Raw genomic sequence first — 21,394 nt, forward strand, 5'->3', positions numbered from 1 at the left:
AACAATTTACTCGCTCCGTTTAACGGTATTTATCAGGTCCATTGCCAAGAGTCATAGACAGTTAGTAATATTTGATACTTCTTTATATATTCTTGATATTAGTAGAAGTCGTTTCAGACATACCTGCAAAAAACAAGGAAGTATAGATCAAATAACTTCGATTATACAACATAACACTGAAGAATATGAAACAACCTTGCTCCATTCTATGAGTCCCATTGGTTGGCCTAAGAAGCCAAAGCAAAAGCCAATTTTTAAATTTTAAATCTTGAATTTGAAGTTGATTTTAACATGTTTTCACGTAATTTCTTTTTAGCATTGGCTTTTAAGTCGTTACGGATAAATAAATAAAAGTTTTACCTATAAATTAACTCTTATTCTCTAATAAGCCATCTTGGCTTATTAGAAAATATGAGCAACCAATAAGGCTCTACGGATTATACTCTGAAGAATTCAGGTGGTGTTCTTTTCTCCTGAAGATGAAGATTAAAGTTTTTACGCAAAACGAGGTGGTATTAATGTACGATTGATTGAGTTTAAATTATTACAAACTTGAAAAATAGATTAATATGATATTTTAGAGCAACTTTCATATAGAAAGTTTTCGCACGAAATACACTGTTTAACAGTTTGAAAAGCGTACCACAAAAATATTAATATTAATCCAAGTCTTCTTGGAGAAAAGAACGGGACCTCAATGTTAAACTTTAGGGATTTTGTTTATCACTTCCGTTGTTAATATCTAAAATATTTTTTTAAGAAACATTTAGACCTAAAAAAACACTTTGGGTTATAACCCACAACAAAGACAAGCGTACTTCCAATGTCAGGGAATATTTAGTTCTTGTTCGGTTTGGAGGAAAACAAAGATTTGGATTTGTAAGGATTAATTCTTATAAGTACCATTTGGTTTGTAGGAATGTAAGTATAGAAAAATCAAAGAAAATTTTCCTTTCCTATAAGTTCTAGATAAAAAAAACATAGATAACTTTTAATCCACTCAAACATCTTGGAAAGTTCCTATATTGAAGTGGGCATATTTCTCTATTTTTCTATTCATATGGTTTGAAATTCTTTCAAACTGAATAAGCCCTAAAGTGCTTAGAAGTTTTAAAACATTTTATACTTGAAATATACCACCTTCTTCGTTCTAAAATATGACAGTCCAAATATATAGACAAAATTATTATATTTTGGAACCGAAGGGAGTAGTTGAAAATGCTAAAACTATTTCCATTTGAAAAAAAAGAAGTACTACATAAATCCCAATATAAGTACAGTCGTAGATTTTCATGTCCAACATTAAACCGTTCTTATTTTTAAAAAATATAGTTAGTATTTTTATTGCTATAATATGATAAAACATGAACAATACTTTATTTGTGACAATTTGTTTTAATTTTTTTAAATAAGACAGACGGTTAAATGTTGGACACGAAAACTCACAACTGCACTTATATTGGGACGAATGTAGTTTTGCATATGCCTACTATAAGCTAGTACTATCTCATATTCCCTTCGTCAGAACAAGTTAATCTATTACTCTATATGACTACCTATTTTTAGTATATATATATATATCACGTCTCGTACTCTGATATGGAGGTAGTACGTAGTAGCACAAATGCACAATCCAATCGCAAAGAAAAATGCTGAAGAATTTTTTTTTGTCTCCGGCCCATGTGAGCACAAATCTCATTTCCCCTTTGCCTCCTAGGCCCGGCCCAAAAACGTTCCACCATTCTCGTGCACGGGGCACGGCGCGTCGCTTCGCTCCCCGGCCATCTCCTCCTCCCACCTCGCCTCTCCCCCCCGCGAAACTACCCCAAATCTCCCGCGCCGCCGCCGCCGCCGCCGCCGCGCGCGAGCGAAACCCAAACCAACTCGCCGGCAACGCAACGCCGGAAGGGAAGGGAAGGCGGCGAGCGATGCCGCGGCTGATGCCGGAGGACGCGTCCCTGCTCCTGGACCACGTGGTCGGCGACCCCTCCGTCCCCGCCGCCGCCGCCAACGCGGCGCTCGCGGCGCTCCCCTTCCCGTCCCGCCCCACCCCGCGCCTCATCAGGGCATCCCTCCTCCGCCGCCTCGCCGCCGACCCGGTCTCCCCCGCCGCCCTCGACTCGCTCCAGCTCCTCGCCTCCCTCCCCTCCTCCTCTTCCCCCGCCGCCGCCGCCCACCTCGCCGTCGCGGCCTACCTCGCAGTCTCCGCGCCCGACTTCGACGCCGCCGCGGGGGCCCTCTTCGGGCGCCCCGGCGGCCGCGCGCGCCGCGCGGTCGAGGAGGGTGGGGCCGCCGCGCTCGCCTCCGACGAGGCCGATGCCGTGGCCGACCAGTTCGAGGCCGCGGTGGGGAATTCGTTCTCGCAGACCGTGCTGAGGGGGCTCTGGGGCGACCGGGCCGCGGCGGAGGAGCGGGTGAGGGAGCTCCTCGCCGTCGAGTGGGCGGCGATTGGGCAGTCCCGGCTGGAGATGGCGGCGGAGAGGATTGTTGGGGATGGCGCCATTGAGACATGGAGGGCCGCAGATGAGGTCACCCGAGCCAAGTATCGCTTGCTCGGTAAGAATCTTATCGCGGCATATATTTGTGGTAGCTTGGCGCGTAAAATAACAGAATTTGTCAGCAAATAGAGATACTAGTAGTGGCTTTTAGAGTTTATTAAACTGGATGAACAAAGAACAGTAGTGTTTTTTTTATCCCAGGAGTAGCAAGGAGATAGACCTTATCTTGAAGGAGTAGTAATTCAGATGGAACTGTTATTCTGTAAAAATATGTACATTGTGCATTTAGTAATCCTTGAAGTTTCGTGCAGCTTGTTAGGTCACAATTACATTGTATGGTTGAATTATTTAGATGTTGCGGTACAAATCAGTGAGTAGAAACATCCTAGTTTGGACCTTTGCCCGCTCTATATAGCCAGTAGAGTTTGATTCTTGCTTTGTGATTTACCTGTGCTTCATTTCATGGAAGTACCATACAGGGCTTCCTTCTGCTTCTGTTAATTGAAAATAGGAACTATGGGCAAGAATTTAGAGCTCATGTTCATTTAGGTCTATAAATCTGTGTTCAAAATGTTGCCTTTGGAACTGCTATATCCTCTTACTACTAGATTATTGTATACAGCAGGCCAAGCTATGCGATTTTAATCTCTCACATAATATCTGTTCTGGTTTGCAATTTTGCATACATCATTAGTGTGGGTACATTTTGCTTGAGCTGTTGTTATTTGGTGAGTAGTTGCTCCCCCTATGTTTTGGAATTTGTTTCTGCATGTCTTTGTCCATCAATCCTTTTGCTCGAGCAGTTAGCTTCAATTTTTTTAAAACGTTTTATGGCTTATTGTGCACATTGGAACCTTCAGCTGGGGAACAAAGAGCACGTGAAATTGAGGGCAAACTTGGAGAAACTATCCCTCAAGGAAATCAAATTTCGACACCAGAAGTTCATAAGGTGATGGACGCCCTTAAATCAAGCTGTGCTAACCTTCATAGTGTAGTAGAGGACCCACTTCCAGCTGCAAAGGCAGCAGCAGATGAGGTACTGGCTGCAAGGATGGATAAAGCAGTCGATCTAAATGCGGGAGAAGTTAGTAATCAGCCAACGGCTTGTGACATCGCTGGTCCAAGTGCTCCTGCGGACAATTTGGATGCTCCAAGGAAAGGCACAGCAGCTAGCCTTATGGATTGGAATCCAACAGCAAGGACGTTTCAGGTGAGCTTTCTTCATGTATTTGTCATTATTTGCCTTTTTGAGAATGGTCCATGTTTCACTCTTTTTGATTGATTTTGTGATAATTGTTGCGCATCTTGATTACCCCTTTTTACTAGAAAGTATACTCAGTGTCCTTCAATGCCACAATTCATAACACCCATGGTTTTCTGAATATAAACTGTTCTCGATGTCTCTGCTTTTAAGCCTTTTGTTTTTCTGCTTTGTGATAGTCTGGAGGACTCGTGCTTTCTTGTAGAAGCTGCTTTATAACAAACATGTAGGATCTGGAATTTATTCATCCTACATTGCATGCATGAGTACTGAAATTAGATTGATGAATCCTTTAGATCCTTAATATACTTTTCTAGAATATAGTGTTTCTGGTTTCTCCATGGAGACAAGACTAGCCGATTGCATATCAAGAAGTAAAATTTATTATAAATTAGAATTAACATCGACTTAGTGTGGTAGACATTATAAAGCTTTCTGTTAGTATGTAGATAGCTTTGTAGCATAACTCAAAAGCATTAGATTTTGGACATGTTGCTCAAAAGGCGCTTGTTTGCAGTGGGAGGACTCACCTGATCCTGACGGTTCACGTTCACCGATACATAGACCGCAGTTGCCTAGCCCAAGGAGAACAACATTTTCTCCTCTGCAACCGGCAGATAACAAAGCGAAGCGTAGAAAGGCAAGGAAGTGGTGCGCGTTAGAAGAGGAAACATTAAGAAAGGGTGTCGAACAGTATGTTCTTTTTGTCTTGCTGTTGTAATCTGTTGTTAGTTTGGTATAACTTTCTTGTTCTACGTATTGCCGTTTGGATTGCCTCTATACACACAATATCTGCAACTGTTATATTGTGCTAACCATTTCTATGCGCGTGGTTTTTCTTTTCATGTGAAGGTATGGTAACGGCAATTGGAAAGATATTTTAACCAACAATCCTGATGTTTTTATTGGTCGAAAAGCGGTGAGCATCTGGATATCAGTATATCATATTAAGTCCCTTTTTTTAAATGTTTTTTTCATAAAGTAATTGCCTGTTGTATCTTGTAGATGGACTTGAAAGATAAGTGGAGAAACATGATGAGGTAGGGATCAATGACAAGGCACCAGAGAGAGTTCTCTTTCATTCTAGCTGAAGAACCTTTAAGAAGCCCTAGGGCATATAATTCTGGTGGTTCGATACGCTGAAGCACCAAGCCCTTCTACTGCTGAAGACTGAGGAGCAGTTGGGTTTGATGCATTTCTTTTTGTGCTCCACCGACATATCCCCAGTAGATTCGGGCGAGAATTCGTCAGATTAGTACCAGATGCTTACAAGTCATGGTTTTAAGCCCCCCTTGTAATTTGGAACAGATTCTGAATTTCTGGTGCTGTATGTATTCATTCAGTGAGAATCTGTATCCAGCTTTTGCTGTCTATATTATCCCTACTGTCGTAATTAATCATCAATGCTCGCTTGTTCATTTTGCCACTACCAGAATGCTAAACCTGGTACATTGACCATGCTGGTTGTGAAGGTTCATAAACAAAGGTGATTAGGTGAAGCATTTCTTTTCGTAATCTCATGCCACTAGAAATTAGAGACGAGTATACTCCCTCCGTTTCATATAAATCATTTTGACTTTTTTTCTAATTTATTTTTTTTTAGTTTTGACCAAACTTGTAGAAAAACATATTAACAATTCCAACACAACACAAACATACTATCAAAATATATTCAAATTATATTTAATGAAACTAACTTGGTGTTGCAGATGTTACTGAATTTTTTATAAACTTGGTCAAAATTTAAGAAGTTTGGTTAAAAAAAAACGGAGCAGTAGCACAGTGTTGTATGCAGATAGGGTTAAGCGAGACGGGCCTTCGGCCCACATGCTACATGGGCCATGGGCCTCAAGCAATTCGGCCCAGAAGAATCCCTCGCCGCGGCATCCTCTCCCCACGGCAGTGGCCGTGGCTCAGTAGGCCGCCGCTTTCTTCTCCACCACCGCCGGAGACGCCATGCCGCCGCCGCCGTCTTCCCTGCCTCCCCGCGTCCTCCCCAACCTTGTCTCATGCTCCAGGAGAGCCGTGACATCGGCCGCCACCGCAGCAGCCGCAGCCTACTCGACAGCCGCCGCCGCGGGGGGCGGCGGCGGCGGCGGCCGCCCTCTCCGCTACGCCGTCCTCGGCGCCGGGTTCGCGGGGCTCTCCGTCGCTTGGCACCTCCTCAAGGTCCTCCTCCCTTCTCCTATCCTCATCCTCTGCTTCAGACGAGTTACCTGCCACTGGAATCACCTCCTGAGCCGACGCCTTCGAAAATTTCTGATTGATTCCAGCATAGCCCCAAGGGTTCCCGCGTGCGCGTCGACATCTACGACGAGAGCGGCATCGGCGGTGGCGCATCGGGCGTTTCCGGGGGGCTTCTCCACCCGTACTCACCTAAAGGTCTCCCATCTCCATCACCTGAAGCATTGCAAATTATGATTTCACCAACTTATTATGCAACTACCAGTTGAGCCATTTAGTTCCAGCTTATAATTAGTGTGAATGCGTGATGCGCAAATCGAATTCTCGTTAACCGCAGTGAAGCTTCTATGGAAGGGTGCTGAATTCTGGAAAGAGTGTATGGATCTGCTGCGTTGCGCGGAGCAAGCGAATGGAGCCGCTGGGGCAGATGGAGCTAGCCAAGATGAGACCCTTATCTGGAGAAGGCAATTCCTTGTTCTTTGTAGATAGACTTGTTATGGATTTACTTATTGCTTCTGTTTGGCATGTCTTTTGTGGGCTGCTGTATTTGTGTGTGCACATTATGAGAAGTGGTTTAACTGAACTGAGCAGGGGAATTATACGGCCGCCTACAAGCGAGAAAACTGCTGACATATTGCTGGAGGTACTGCTGAATTAAGATTGTGCTGATATGCTCAGGTGCTTCCTTTTTTGTTTCTGGTGTACGATCTTGACTGCTTCGACCTATCCAAGTTAGAATGCTCAGAGTTCCCTCCAGAGTTGCAGCCTTCAAGTTCTTGATTCAGACGAGGCACAGTGTCTGATCCCTGGGTTATGTGTTCCGTTGAACTTTGCAGTTTACATGCCATTAGCGCTGAACATCAACCCTAAGAAATATTTACAGGTGGTGTGCTCCTTCACGCTGTCTCGTTGTCAATGATTTGTCATCTATTCTTGATACCCATTCTTGGGGGCTCTGCAGGCTTTGTTCTTCGCATGCCAAAATATGTCTGATGAAGCATCATTATCATCCAGCGAACAGAAAGAGTGCAAGCTGTACAACGAACACGTCAATGATCTACAGCAATTGGCAGGTAAATTCTCGCTCAATCACCTGATTGAGCAAGGACAAACATGGACCTTGTTATACCATGCTTTCAATTTTGGCTTTTCCATTAACATTAAACTGAATAAAGTGCACACAGTGTCCACTCCTGAAGCAAAAGCAAAGATTTGTTCTTGTCAATTTACAATTGTTAATTTCAGAGACCTCTGTTAAGAAAAATGTTAAAATGCAACACTTGTATGGTTCACTGAAGCTGCTTCAGTATGGACTTCTACTAACCTAAAGATCCTATCAAACATCTGCAGGTGATTATGATTCAGTAATTATCTGCCTTGGTGCCAGAGCTAGCTCACTTCCAGAACTCACAAATAAGCTACCTCTTAGAACATGCCGAGGAGTTATAGCTGAATTCCAGTTGCCATCAGATACAATGTAAGGGAAATTCTTTGTGTTTAAGAATTGAACTTAAGTCATTACAGCATCAACTGGGATTATCTAATTGGTGTGTTTCATTCCTGCAGAGAAACATATGGCAGTCAAAGTCCTTCAATCTTATCTGATGCTTGGCTGTCATTCCAAGGTCCTCGTACCGTTTCCATTGGGTCGACTTGGCAGTGGAAGTCAGAAAACTATTCTTCATCTGTATCTGATGATGAAGCTCTCAATGCAATGGAAGAGCTGCTCCCAAAAGCCTCTGCTGTTTATCCAGGAATAACTAAATGGAAATTTGTACAAGCAAGGGCTGGGATAAGAGCAATGCCTCCACTGACAGCCAACGGATCATTGCCGCTGTTGGGTTGTTTGAATGATGTGATAGGCAAGAGGAGCAACTGTAGTTTTTGGCTAGTTGGTGGCCTTGGTGCCAGGGGTCTTCTGTTCCATGGTTTGGCTGGAAAGCTTACTGCCAAGGCTGTAATTTCCTGCGACGAAAACCTAATACCTCCTGAATTCACTTGCTGGAAAGAACCTTAGAACTTCAAATGAGCAAAGGAACTTGGAGGATGGTGGTAGTCGAACTGATCCTTAAGTGCTATCCTGTTCCTGTTTTGGAATGTCAGATAAAGTGCTACAGCATATCGAAATATGAAGCTAATCTGGGTCAATCCACATGGCATGAGCTATAACGTAGGAAACAAAGAATTCAGTGGAGTAGCGATGCCTTCCGTAGGAGTTCCAGTGAGCGTCTCAAATGCCTGGATATCTTCAGACGCCATCTCCCAATTAGCAGCTTATCTCTCATTCCAGGAAACATAGTTCAGGCCTACTAATCTTCTCCTGACATCTTAGATTTTTAGTACTGTAGTTGAATACTAGTATTTGAATGTTGTGACTTCGTCGTTATTTTTCCGGCCATCAATTTGTACTCTTACAAAGTATTCGAATCATCTCTTCTGTAAACTTCAGGGAATGAAGGGCCTGTTCACTTTAAAGCCATTTTCAAACTTACCAAATTTTGGTAAAGTTACTAAAAAAGTGGCTACATTTAGTTTGCTACCAAATTTTGGTAACTATATAAGAAATCCTACCAAAATTTTGGCAACTATGTCAAAATTTTGGCAAATTTGGTAAGGTTTTTTTTTGGCATCAAAGTGAACAGGCCCGAAGTTGTGAGTTTTGCATGTAACATATTGCCCATGTCTCAAACTCTGTTCATTTTCAATAAACCCTGTATTTTTTTAGTCGATGAAGCCATGAAGTCACATTGTTGGTAAGATATACTACCTCCGTTTTTTAATAGATGACGCCGTTGACTTTTTTTCACATGTTTGACCATTCGTCTATTCAAAAAATTTACGTAATTATAATTTATTTTGTTATGAGTTGTTTTATCACTCATAGTACTTTAAGTGTGATTTATATCTTATACATTTGTATAAAATTTTTGAATAAGATGAATGGTCAAACATGTGAAAAAAAGTCAACGGCGTTATCTATTAAAAAACAGAGGGAGTATATCTACACAATTTGCAAATTTCAACTGAACACTTGTATATAGGGTATATATAGACATGCACAAATATACACAGTTGACAAGATATATGTACTGAAAAACTGAACAGATGAAATATGTATATACCAGCAGATGGACTGAATTTTTTTTTGTTTTTCTCACAAGCTCATTCCCGCTCAAAACCACGCAAACACGAGACGTACGCTTACGGCAACATGAACAAGCTCTCCGGCCACCGGCGTTCAGCTTCACCACCGAGTCGATCTGCAATGCATGCAACAGCCGCCGGCTCAGTCGTCGTCTTCTCCGTCTCCGGCCAGCCGGCCGGCCGGCGACTGTCCGGCCGGCCGGAGGAGAGGATGCATGGGTTAAGGTTTTCGAAGGGTTTGCCTATATACCTTGCGACCTCGGCGCGCTTGGCGGCCTGCTCGGAGAGCTCCTCCTTACCGGCGGCGAGGAGGTCGGAGACGGCGGCGGTTGCGGCGGCGGGGCTGGGTGAGCTCCTCCTCCTTGTGTCGTGAACGCCGTGTGCGCGAGACAAACACCCAGGATTCCCTCACTGGAGACGACGCACGCCACACACAACCATCATCATCAATAGCGTTCACAACAATCATGGCGAAAACTACAGGAAACGATAGGGAAACTCTTTAATCACCCGGTGGACATCTTGCACGTCTTCTAAATAGTTATGAAAATTTTTTTAAAAAAACATGATAGATCAATATGTAATATATCACTTCATAAACATGCAATTTAAAATTCAACTTTTACAAGTTGTAACAAAAATAACAAATACAACTTAAATTAGTATACACATATTTGCCGTTCAATTTGTTATTTTTGTTACAACTTGTAGATGTTGAATTTGAACTTGCATGTATGTGGAGTGATATACTACATATAGATATATCTTGTCAATTTTTTTGAATTTTTTCATAATCATTTAGTTGATATATAATAAATGAGTGGACATCCACTCAAGTAATTAGAATCTATCTATGAAACAATATTCATTCCTTCAGGAAAGGTCCTCTCGTTTTTTTCGCGTCGCTTAAAAAGTTAGCAAAGATTCTTTTAAAAAAATCAGCTAGATAGATCAATATGTGACATGTCACTTCATAAAATGTATGTTCTAATTCAACTTACATAACTAGAAGAAGAAAAAATAGAGTAAATTTCATAAAATCACGGGTAATTTTTGTCAAATTATTATAAAACTATATATTTAATATGATGCATCACATTACCACTAAAATTATTACACTACTAAAGATTTAAGGTGAAATATTGTAAAACTACAGATTTTAGCAAAAAAGTTATCATAAACTACAAATGTACTCCCTCCGTTTCACAACGTAAGACTTTCTAACATTGCCCATATACATATAGACGTTAATGAATCTAGACATATGTATATGTTTAGATTCATTAGCACCTAAATGAATATGAACAATGCTAGAAAGTCTTACATTGTGAAACGGAGAAAGTAATATCAATTTAAACATAAAACTTGGACATTTATAACTATAACATAGCACTAGAATTAAAGATTTGAACTCCAAAATATATAGTTTTGTGATAATTTTATAATTAAATCTATAGTTTTACGACATGTAGTTTCGTGATAAATTTATTGTTAAATCTGTAACTTTGTGATACATCACTTTACATGTAGCTCTGATAATTTAGCCTAAGTATATATAGTTTTGTGAAATTTACTTAAAAAATAATAAATTCGACTCTAAATATAACATGTAATTCGTAGTCAGCTTTTTTTCGTTTCTAATTATAAAAGTCGAATTCGAATTTACATATTTATAGAATAACATATCATATATTGATCTATCTTACTAAATATTTTTTTAAAATTTTTTAATAACCTTTTAAACATCATTCATACATAAGACGAGGGGATATCCTCCCCTCCCCTCTCGAGGAAAAAAAAAGAAAGAAAAAATCCATCTCCAAGTCTATCTAAGGTTGAGAGGTCGGCGGCGGCGAGCTTGCCTTTTTCTGGGCGCTGTCCCCGGCCTTGCCGCCGGTGAGGGCGTAGCGGATGATGAACTTGAGGACGTCGAGCGGGAGGTAGGTGACGACGCTGAACTGCCATACGGCGCCGCCCCACCGCCACCCGATGCCCTGGATCCGGCAGAAATCCCAGCGCGCGTACACGGCGATCGCCGTGGCCACCATCTGCGCCGCGAAGAAGGCGAAGAGCAGCAAGAACCCGGGCCTCTCGACGAACGACCAGCTCCTCGACCTCGTCACGAAGATGAGCGCCTGGCTGATGATGCTCACCTGCAGGTACAGCGCCGCCATGAGCTCCCTCTCGCTCTCCCTGATCGACGTCACCCCGAACACATCCGTGAAGAAGTTCGTGTCGTGCGCGAGGTAGAAGAAGAGCACGGTGACCAATGCCATGTAGGTGCCGAGAACCACCCCCGTGAGGAAGATCTCGTTGAGCTTCCAAGAATCGGGCGTCGGCGACGGCTTGACGCGATCCTTGGAGATGGTCATGATGGTGCCGTCGTTGAGGATGGCGATGATGAGCACCATGAACGGGGCGAAGTCGAACTTCCAGATGATGGCGATGAGGAGGAAGCCGAGGACGATGCGGATGGTGATGGACACCGCGTAGATGGTGTAGTTCTTCATCCGCTGGAAGATGGCGCGGGAGGTGAGCACCGCGCTGACGATCACGCTCAGCCCGGGCTCCGTCAGCACGATGTCCGACGCGCTCCGGGCGGCATCCGTGGCGTCGTCCACGGCGATCCCGATGTCCGCCTTCTTCAGCGCCGGCGCGTCGTTCACGCCGTCGCCGGTCATGCCGCAGATGTGGCTCATCTCCTGCAGCCGCTTCACGATCTCGTACTTGTGCTCCGGGAACACGCCGGCGAACCCGTCGGCGCGCTCGATCAGCTCGTCGATGGGGAGGCCGTTCACCTGGCTGTTCTTGTCGCCGAGGAGGGTGGTCGACGGGTACATGTTGGTGCCCATCCCGAGCCGCCGCCCCGTCTCCTTGGCGATGGCGAGCTGGTCGCCGGTGATCATCTTGACGTTGACGCCGAGGTGGAGCGCGCGGCGGATGGTCTCCGCGCTGTCGTGCCTCGGCGGGTCGAACAGCGGCAGCAGCCCGATGAACTGCCACGGGTCGCCGCCGCTGTCCTTGCTCTTCTCCGGCACCTGCTGGTACGACACGCCGAGCGACCGGAGCCCCCGGTCGGCGTAGCTGTCGATCAGGGCGTGGACCTTCTTCTCGGCGTCGGCGGCCATGTTGCAGAGCTCGATGATCTGCTCCGGCGCGCCCTTGCTCACCCTGTGCCAGTCGCCATTGCCGTCGATGTAGGTGATGGCGGTGCGCTTGTCGACGGGGTTGAAGGGGAGGAAGTGCACCTCCTGGATCCCCGCGCGTGCCTCCTTGGGGTCGTCGAGCATGTTCACGATGCAGGTGTCAATGGCGTCCTGGTTCTCGACGCGCGACGCCCTGGCGGCGTAGAGGAGGACCATGTCCTTGTCGACGCCCTTGGAGCACACCTCGATGAGGGTCTTGTCGACGGTGAGCTTGTTGAGCGTGAGCGTGCCGGTCTTGTCGCTGCAGAGCACGTCCATGCCGGCCATCTCCTCGATGGCCGTCATGCGCTTGGTGATGGCGCCTTGCTGCGACAGCCGGTGGGAGCCGATGGCCATGGTGACGGAGAGCACGGTGGGCATGGCGATGGGGATGCCGCCGATGAGGAGGACGAGGAGGTTGTCGATGCCGTCGCGGTAGGCGCGGTGCTGGATCGGGTACATGACGAGCACCTCGACCGCCATGCCGGCGCCGATGGAGATGATGCAGAAGTTGCCGATGGCGGTGAGCACCTGCTGGAAGTGGCCGACGTTGTTGGTGCTGTCGACGAGGTGCGCCGCCTTGCCGAAGAAGGTGCGCACGCCGGTGGCGATGACGACGGCCTCGATCTCGCCCTGCTTCACCGTGGAGCCCGAGAACACCTCCTGCCCCGGGTGCTTGTTCACCGGCAACGACTCGCCGGTGAGCGCCGACTGGTCGATCTTGAGGGGGTCGCCCTCGAGCAGCCTCGAGTCGGCGGGGATGATGTCGCCTAGCTTGATGCTGATGATGTCGCCGGGGACCAAGATCGCCGCCTCCTGCTCCTCCCACCTGCCATCCCTGAGCAGCTTGGTCTTGGGAGCCAGGCCGGCCATGAGCGCGGCGGCGGCGTCGCCGGCGTTGGCCTCCTCGATGTAGGAGATGGTGGAGTTGATGATGAGCAGGGAGACGATCCCGACGAAGTCCTGCCAGTCGGGCGGGCGGCCGCCGCCGTTGGCGAGGACGATGGCCATGATGGCGGCGATCTCCATGACCCACGACAGCGGGTTCCACATGAAGCCCAAGAACTTGAGAAGCTTGCTCTCCTTCTTCTCCTCCAGCTTGTTCGGCCCGTACAGCCGCAGCCGGCTCTCTCCCTCCGATCCGGTGAGCCCCTTCCGGTCGCATTTCAGCTTCTGGAACACCTCCGCCACCGGCGCCTTCGACTGCACATCACAACATTTACACAACATTAGACGCTGACGAGGAGGAGGAGGACGATGGACGAACACATGGCGTGCGTGCGTGCGTACCAGGTCGACGGAGTCGTCGTTGATGTCGTCGAGGGAGAGGGAGGACGCCATGGGGGGTTTATTGGGAAGATGATGAAGACGATGGTGGCCGGTGCCCGGCGGCGGGGTGGGCGGCGCGGGCACGGAGGGAGGGGCGGCGGCGGGCGAGCTGCTGCCTCCCTCTCTCCTCTCCTCTCCTCCTCTCCTTCTCCGCGTGGGTGGAGGGGAGGGGCGGGGCGGGGCGGAAGACGGCGAGGCAATGGCGGTCGCGCGGGGCGTCTTATAGGGTCTTTTCCGGTTTCCGCCATGGGCGACCGAGCGAGCTTCGCGGGGCGCCTCCGCCTGCGCGCACGCACCGGCGCTCGACCGCCGCACGTGTCGCGACTTCGCCACGACGCCGCGTTGTGAGGCCCAGGATTCCGCGGGAAAATGGGGAGAAAATACGGCTTACATGCAAGACAGCAACAAGATCGGCTCTAGCAACAGTACTGCATACATGCAAGACAGCAAGACCAAAAAAAAAAAAAAAAACCACTGACGTAATATGGTGAGAGGGGTACAATTGCATGTAAGATATAATATATTTTAGGGCCATTTGATTTGAAGAAAAAATATAGGGAATTTAGAGGATTTTATTCCTATAGAAAAAATTCTTATGAGTGCCTTTAAATTAAAGGATTGTATCATATCTAATCCTTTGATATTCCTATGAAATGGATAATACTATAGAGATTTTTGAAGGAAACTTAGCAACAGCTCAAAGCTCTTCGAATTTTTTTAGTCTACCTCTTTCATCCAATTCCTGTTTTTTTTTTCTATAGTCCAATCACACCGTCATTTCTGTATTTTGCAATTCTCTGTTTTACACTTCCATTACGGTTAGAATCCTGTGTTTTTTATTCCTTCGTTTTTTCATTCCTGCGATTCAAATGGGCTCCTTAAATTTGAATTTCAAACCATTTTTTCTTTTAAAATATTTATATGATCTAATATCCGATTACATGATTATATTTTGACGAAAAAAATGTATAGGTTTTGACAAATTGATTTTTTTATGTTTCAAAGGTGAGAAGATAATGTTTCAACTAAAAGTTGACCATGTTTCATATTTTTATTTTTATTTTTGCAATGGTTTTTACTAATATTACATATTTACATATGGTATTATTTGGAAGTTGCAGAGAATATTTTTATTTTCTACTGTTACACTAGATCATTTGCAAAAGTTACACGTTTTATTTTTGCGATGTTTGAATAGTTACAACTAGTTACTACTGAATGTATCACGTGTTTCATGTGTGATAATAAAGATCTTATTTTAAAGATTTAATCATAACAAATATAACCGTGTGATCGGATTACAAATCATATAAATAATTTAAGATTAAGAGAGAAAAGTTTGATAAAAAAAAAGGTGGTTATACAGTAAGGAAAGAGAGAGGGAGAGTACTCTATGCACCAAGCATCGGGTGGGTAGAATTGCACCTGATTTTTTAAAAATATGGGGTGCCGAATCCATAGTCTCTCCGAGGAGAAAGGAGGGAAAACAAATCTGCTTGCCTTTCAGGTTTAGAAATTCAGCGGAGTCAGCGATGATCGCTCGGAATTCACGATAGTACCATGTTATTGCTAAATTTTACTCCCTCATTTCGTTTTTGCATTTTCTTTCCTAATCAAATTTCTTAAGTTTGTTCGATTTTATAGAAAAACATAGTGGCATTTTCAACACGAAACAAACATATTTTCACAATATATTCAATATTAGATTTTTGCTAAATATTCCCTCAGTTCGTTTTTGCATTTTATTTCCTAATCAAATTTCTTAGTTTGATCGATTTATATAAAAACATAGTGGCGTTTTCAACACAAAACAAACATATTTTTACAATATATTCAATGTTAGTTTTAATAAAAACTAATTTGATGTTTTTGATATTGCTAAAAACTTAATCAAACTTAACAAACTTTCAAAAATGTTAAACTAACTTAGGCCCTGTTTAAGGCCCTGTTTAGATTCAACTTTTTTTTCTTTGAACTTCCAACTTTTCCATCACATTGAACTTTCCTACACACACAAAAGGGCTCAATAAGGGCTGCGTTCAGTTCCACGCCAAAATTGCTAGTTTGAAGAAATTGGAACGTGTGTAGGAAAGTTCAATGTGACGGAAAAATTGAAAGTTTAAAGAAAAAAGTTGGAATCTAAACAGGGCCAAGGTACCACAAAAGGGAGTCCCTCTCTTAACTCACCAATTCGTAGGAAGCATGAAAGCAAAAGAACTCTGCAACAAGGGGACAGAAACAACATACACCCAGAAAGGACAGGGGCAGCATTTTATTTTTCTTACAAAACGAGCACCAACTTAGCAAACATATCATGCCAACATCCTATGAATCTGTCATCTCATATTACTAACAAAATTCATAAATCTAATCAAAAGAGCACACGATCGAACAATATTGCTCCAAGGAGGCCTACATGAAGACTGATATTTAGAAGCATGCAAAAGCATCATTGTCCTAAGATCTCATTGGTTTATAACTCATTGAAGTATAAGCATGTCTCCTCCAAAGTGATGCAGCACACAAATTAACCAACAAGGAAGAACTTATGTGCCCTTTGTGATTACAAATGGGTACAGCAGGTCACGGCTAAATTAACCCAACCTAAACCAACCAACATCTCAGCAGCTATCTCATCCTACATACTAAATGGTGCAACTGTTTACGGTACTAAAAGCTACAGCAGAAATGGATTCAAGCAATAGGCAGGGTGAAGTTTTTATTACTACCTCCGTTTCAGGTTATAAGACTTTCTAGCATTGTCCACATTCGTATAGATGTTAATGAATCTAGGCACACATATATATCTAGATTCATTAACATATATATAAATGTGGGCAATGCTAGGTCTTATAATATGAAACGGAGGAAGTAGCTTCAAACTGGATTGCAGCATTAGCATGTATTCAACCAGCCCATGGTATTTTTCTGGAAATTCAATCATCAATCTAGTGACAAATTCCCTACAACTCCAGAAATGCCCAATTGGTTAAACTCACTGGAGTAGAAGCAGCTGTGCTTCGGAAGTTAAATCCTCCAAAGATTTCTAATGTCCCCGTAGAAATGTTATCAAAGGTTCTTTGCTCTCTGACTAAGAACAAACATGCAACCCCTGTGATTACAAATGGCTACAGCAGGTCACTGTTAAATCAAGGGTAAAAGTATAGAGAAACTCACCAGCCCAATCCCCTACCAAAATCTCAACAGGTCATTCATCTACACCCTAAACGGTGTAGCTATTTACAGTACCAAAAACTAAAGCAGAAATGGATTCAGGCAATATGCAGATAATCAGATATTCAGATTATGCTAACAAGGGAGATCAACCGATCAATCCACTGCAGCTGAGATAAAATTCAGACAACTTTAGGCAGGATAAGAAAGTGGTTCTTTAATCAGCAAAATTATGATGCTCCAAGATACACACAGCTACTGATAGTCTCTTCAGGACAGGCAAAACCTCGAAACGAACACGACGCAACCCATAAGCCCTAGCTTCTCCTTCTTCTTCTTCTTCCCAGGGCAGCGGCGTCCGGCGCCTCGTCCTCCTCTCCTCCCCAAGCTCAGAACCCGAGCTTGGTGCGGCGCCAGTGCCTGCGCTTCGCGTTGTACCTGAAGGACACCAGCAGCTCAGGGATCGGATCGGAAACTGGTGTCTCTCCCTTCCATAGACGGATCGGATTCAAGGCGGCGACGGCGGAGGTTACCTGATGGTGTTGTCGGTGCGCATGCGGATCCAGTACGGGATGGGGCGGTTCTGGCGCATCTTCTTCGCCAGCTTCTTCTTGATCTGGAACGTCTTGTGCGACGGCTGCGCCGAACACCCAATCAATCAGAGGAGTAAAAAAATCCCGAGACGAGAAGAGCGGCAGGAGAGATGAACCGAGGTGCGTACCATGGCGGCGGCGGCGGTGGAGACGAACGATGCGGCGGCGGCGGCGGCGCGAGGAAACCCTTGGAACGGAGAAGCCGCAGCATTTCGGGGCCGTGAGGGTTTATATGCAGATGAGCTGTGGGCCAGATGGGCCTAATGGGCTCATATTGGGCCTGTTAGATGGCCGTATTCCTTGCCCAACTATGCATGGACCGGAAATTCCGGCCATTCATGGACTCGTTTCGATGGGCTAAATATAGGCATGGGCCTAAGAATACTTAGGTTTTCTTCATGTCATGCTAAATATACGAATGAAAAACTTTTTCTCCAAAAAGATGAAAAAATAATGAACAACACAGAGAACCAGTAAATAAAAAAAGTGTTCCCACTTGTAACTCTTTCTCTTAAATTAGGATTTTTTTTTCATCCTTTGCTGTTTAAGTTCTTTGACCAATCCTTTGGAACAAAATATAAAAGATCCACGCTACAAACATTAGGCCTTCCATTTGGAATGGATAAAATTTGTAAAAAAAAAAGAAAAAAAACGGTAGAACCCATGTGCTCCATTAAAAAAACTCAGACCGACGAGTCGAGAAAAATCCTTTGGGATTAAAAATCAAATTTTGGTCTTAATCTCACCATTAATTTTTTCATGTAAACTTCCAATCACCTTCCTTCGAGTTGCCAAACAAGCCATATGAGCACACTTCTACTAACAGGAGTGTTTTTCTTTCTTTCTTTCTTTCTTTCTTTTCTCGCAAAACCCTAGCTTGGTCGGTGTCCCCAATACTGAAGGCTCTACCACTGCGCTACAAGCGTTTTCACATAAAAGAGGTCAAGAAAGGCGTAAATATCCACGAGAAAGAAAAATGTCTAAAATTCCTCCAATTCAAACTTATGATAAGATGCATCAGCAATGGGTCGGTCCAGTTGCATACTTGCATCCCTGCTCGCCGACATACAAGTTATCGGGAAATAACACCATCTCTGCTGTACTCTAAAAATCTTGATGCTGATTAGGGACACGTGGCACGCCCTGAATTATTCTGCAATCTCATTGGCCACTAACATCGTCTTATGATTCATCGACATCTCGCAATCATGGTCACATGGGGTTTTCGGATGCTGCCCTTTGCCAGTGGCAGAGGAGACCTGACCTTCTTCAGAGACTAATTAAAGAATTTAAGCGCTGTTCATGTGCCGACCAAGATTAAGCGACACGTGTAAATACTGTTTGTTTGCATGTCTAATCAGGCCACTTGCAATGTCAGATCGTTTCTTAACCACTTGGCAGTCCATGTTGGTATGTTCCTTGCATGTTTTTGTTTTGCTACATTATGCATAGAAATATTCCAATTCAGAAGAAAAGAAAACCTCCAAAAACAAATGAAAGCTAGGTTGCCATGATCTTGAATTTGTGATCATGCTCTTTGAATCAATTGTGATCTTGAGAGTTATATTTAAATAAAACAGTATGCAATGCATTTTGCTGAATTGAGAAGGGAAAAAAAGGATACTAGTTTATTAAAGATTTGCACTGCATTTTGCTGAGAGTTGTAATACTACTTTATTAAGATAACAGATTGTGATCTGAGAGTTATTATATTTAATTAAACAGCATGAAAGGCATTTTAATTACTGAATTGAGAGAAAGAAAAAGGATACCACTACTACTTGATTAAAGATCTGCACTGCATGATGATACTGATACACACATGTTGCCGACAATTTGTGAGGTTTTGAGGCATTCAGCTAGTTTTAATCTGCCAACTGGATTGAACTCGGATGCAACAACAGATCATCGTATTCTCAAAAAAGAGCATCAGATTCGCAATGTCACAATCGTCAGATAATGAGTTCATATTCCGTGTGAGGAGGGGGGCCAAACGACATCAACATTAAACACGGATCACAATCCAGTGCAGAGATGATCAGAGTGACCAACGTCATTTGACCCATGTACAGAACTGACATGTAATCCTCTGCCTGCTTCCCAATAAAATTTCAGGTAATGTACAGTGCTTGCAACATATAGAGAGTAAAATGAAGCTGTTTTTTGGGTAAAATGAAGCATATAGATAATTAACACATATAATGTGTTAAGATATCAAGATCTAGATAATGAGATATTAAGATATATGCTGTTGAAAGAATCCTTAATTAGCTTGGGACTTTGGTCAGCAACTCTTCCAGTGAATCATGTGTTAGGTAGCAGGTAGCAACACCCTGCTAGCTTCCATTGTTCATGTACATCTTTTCTCTCTTTTTATTCTGAAACCTTCTTCAGTAGTAATAAAGATTAGGCAGCACATGGCATGGAAACGTTAGTAATCTTTCACAAGAACATGCCATGTTTTCCATGCTCCATAGCTAGCTAAGCTTTTTAGCTTAGCAGCAGCATGGTGAGTGAGTGAGTGAGTGACAAGATTTCATCAGCATGGTAGCATCTAGCGATGCATGCAGAGCTACTAACACAGTGATGTTTGTGTAGCCACAGCGCCACAGATCGTGCGGATCATGGCCAAGATTTGTACTCGGATCTTTGCTTCTCTCTACTCCTAAACTCTGAACCCAACCAATCCAAATCCAACACAATCCAATCCAATCCAATCCAATCACTGACCTGATCTGACCATCCATCCATCATCACGGTCACCGTCGTCGTCGTCTTCCTCCTCCTCCTCCCCCATCGCCGGCGTAGGGGCCGGCCTGACGAGCCGCCGTGCAGCCACGTAGCCGCCTCAAGAACCATACTGATAACCTGTTTCTCTGAACTTTTTTTTTTTCTGTTTCTGAACTTTTCTCTGTGCCGGTTAGGCGGATCACGGATAGATCCTGTCAGTGTTCGTGTTCATGCATGCAGGATTGCAGCATTGGCCGGCCGATCGATCGGTTCTTGCCTGTGGCCTTGTCCTTTCGACCATGACAAACTCCCAGTAAGAACAGTTTGGGACTGTGGCTGAGCAGAGCCATAAAATTCTCGTTTTGTAAGCTTATCATTCAAGAGAGGAACTATGTGCGCATCAGCAGATTGTTGTTGCAGTAAAGGTTCAGTACAGATTTGTTTTTAATTGGCTGGGCTTGAACAGCATGTGCTGCCATGTTGTGAGGCTCATTAGATTAAGCTCTATCCCTATTATCTCTATGTGTATAACTAGTAGTTGTGATGTCCAATTCTTGTGAGGTTCAATGCATATAGTATGTGAATCAGTGAATGGATGCCAATTCAAGCATGGAAGCTGCAGAGGAGACAATATGGTTATTAGGTCATTTGTCAGAGGATTGATAAACAATTAATCATCAGAGTTAACCAGCATGGAGGAAGGGTTCCAAATTCTATCAGCAGTGATTAGACAGACTAGCTACTCTCACTGTCACCTAAGAACACTACTATTTAGAACCCACATGGCACAACAGTATAGTTTAGTGTCTCAACCATGAGCCTCCAAAACAAACCCTGGTCAGTGCCCATACCCTGACTCACACTGATCATCAGGAAAAACCCAGCATAACACTGTACATGGTAGCAGCATGTATGTACATTGCACATTGTACTGATCCCTGATTAGAATTAATGGCCTGCATTATGCATTAGCGGCTGATTTTTTTTAGATAGTAAAATTATTTACATCCCCAGCCTCTATCGTTAAGCATGTAGCCAATAAGTTCTAACATGAATAGAAAAACATAAGGACAAACTCCCAACTTCCTCTTCATTACGATCAGCTAAAATAACGATAAAAATTCACAGCTGGTTGAGCCCATTTAGATCCTATTTTAGAGCTTCTGATAACCATAGATTCTTCTAGATTGTTCAATTCTCCTAAATAGTTCAAAATTTCACCTATCTATACTCAGAGTAGTGGTGGTGGCCACCAACTCCCAACTTTCTTTTAGAAAAAAAAAAAGACATGTCAAG

At 44.0% G+C, this 21,394-nt stretch overlaps 3 protein-coding genes across 5 annotated transcripts; 2 read left to right on the top strand and 1 right to left on the bottom strand.

Moving 5' to 3' along the window:
* Window positions 1-1,770: 1,770 nt before the first annotated feature.
* LOC127776185 (uncharacterized) lies at window positions 1,771-5,359 on the top strand. 2 transcript variants are annotated; one of them, XM_052302538.1, is made up of 5 exons: window positions 1,772-2,556; window positions 3,359-3,708; window positions 4,277-4,452; window positions 4,612-4,678; window positions 4,765-5,272. In XM_052302538.1, exons 1-5 carry the CDS (start codon window positions 1,929-1,931, stop codon window positions 4,801-4,803), a joined length of 1,260 nt encoding a protein of 419 aa, XP_052158498.1. In that variant the 5' UTR covers window positions 1,772-1,928; the 3' UTR covers window positions 4,804-5,272. The 2 variants fall into 2 exon arrangements, 1 of the variants encoding a protein (XP_052158498.1); XR_008018112.1 differs by lacking the exon at window positions 4,277-4,452 and having other exon boundaries at window positions 1,771-2,556; window positions 4,765-5,359.
* A 308-nt stretch (window positions 5,360-5,667) lies between these two features.
* On the top strand, window positions 5,668-8,708 carry LOC127775636 (uncharacterized). The gene is made up of 8 exons (XM_052301914.1): window positions 5,668-5,928; window positions 6,033-6,141; window positions 6,281-6,407; window positions 6,535-6,586; window positions 6,680-6,826; window positions 6,905-7,016; window positions 7,294-7,420; window positions 7,510-8,708. The coding sequence occupies exons 1-8, from the start codon at window positions 5,716-5,718 to the stop codon at window positions 7,958-7,960; spliced, it is 1,338 nt and encodes a 445-aa protein (XP_052157874.1). The 5' UTR covers window positions 5,668-5,715; the 3' UTR covers window positions 7,961-8,708.
* Window positions 8,709-8,952: 244 nt separating this feature from the next.
* LOC127775405 (ATPase 6, plasma membrane-type-like) lies at window positions 8,953-13,803 on the bottom strand. 2 transcript variants are annotated; one of them, XM_052301647.1, is made up of 4 exons: window positions 13,563-13,803; window positions 10,950-13,475; window positions 9,338-9,498; window positions 8,953-9,203 (listed from the first exon to the last, which is right to left on the bottom strand). In XM_052301647.1, the coding sequence occupies exons 1-3, from the start codon at window positions 13,611-13,613 to the stop codon at window positions 9,496-9,498; spliced, it is 2,580 nt and encodes an 859-aa protein (XP_052157607.1). In that variant the 5' UTR covers window positions 13,614-13,803; the 3' UTR covers window positions 8,953-9,203; window positions 9,338-9,495. The 2 variants fall into 2 exon arrangements, with proteins under 2 accessions (XP_052157607.1, XP_052157606.1); XM_052301646.1 differs by lacking the exons at window positions 8,953-9,203; window positions 9,338-9,498 and having other exon boundaries at window positions 10,746-13,475.
* Window positions 13,804-21,394: the final 7,591 nt, after the last annotated feature.

This window comes from Oryza glaberrima, chromosome 6, assembly GCF_000147395.1.
Source record: "Oryza glaberrima chromosome 6, OglaRS2, whole genome shotgun sequence".
Classification (NCBI taxonomy): Eukaryota; Viridiplantae; Streptophyta; class Magnoliopsida; order Poales; family Poaceae; genus Oryza; species Oryza glaberrima.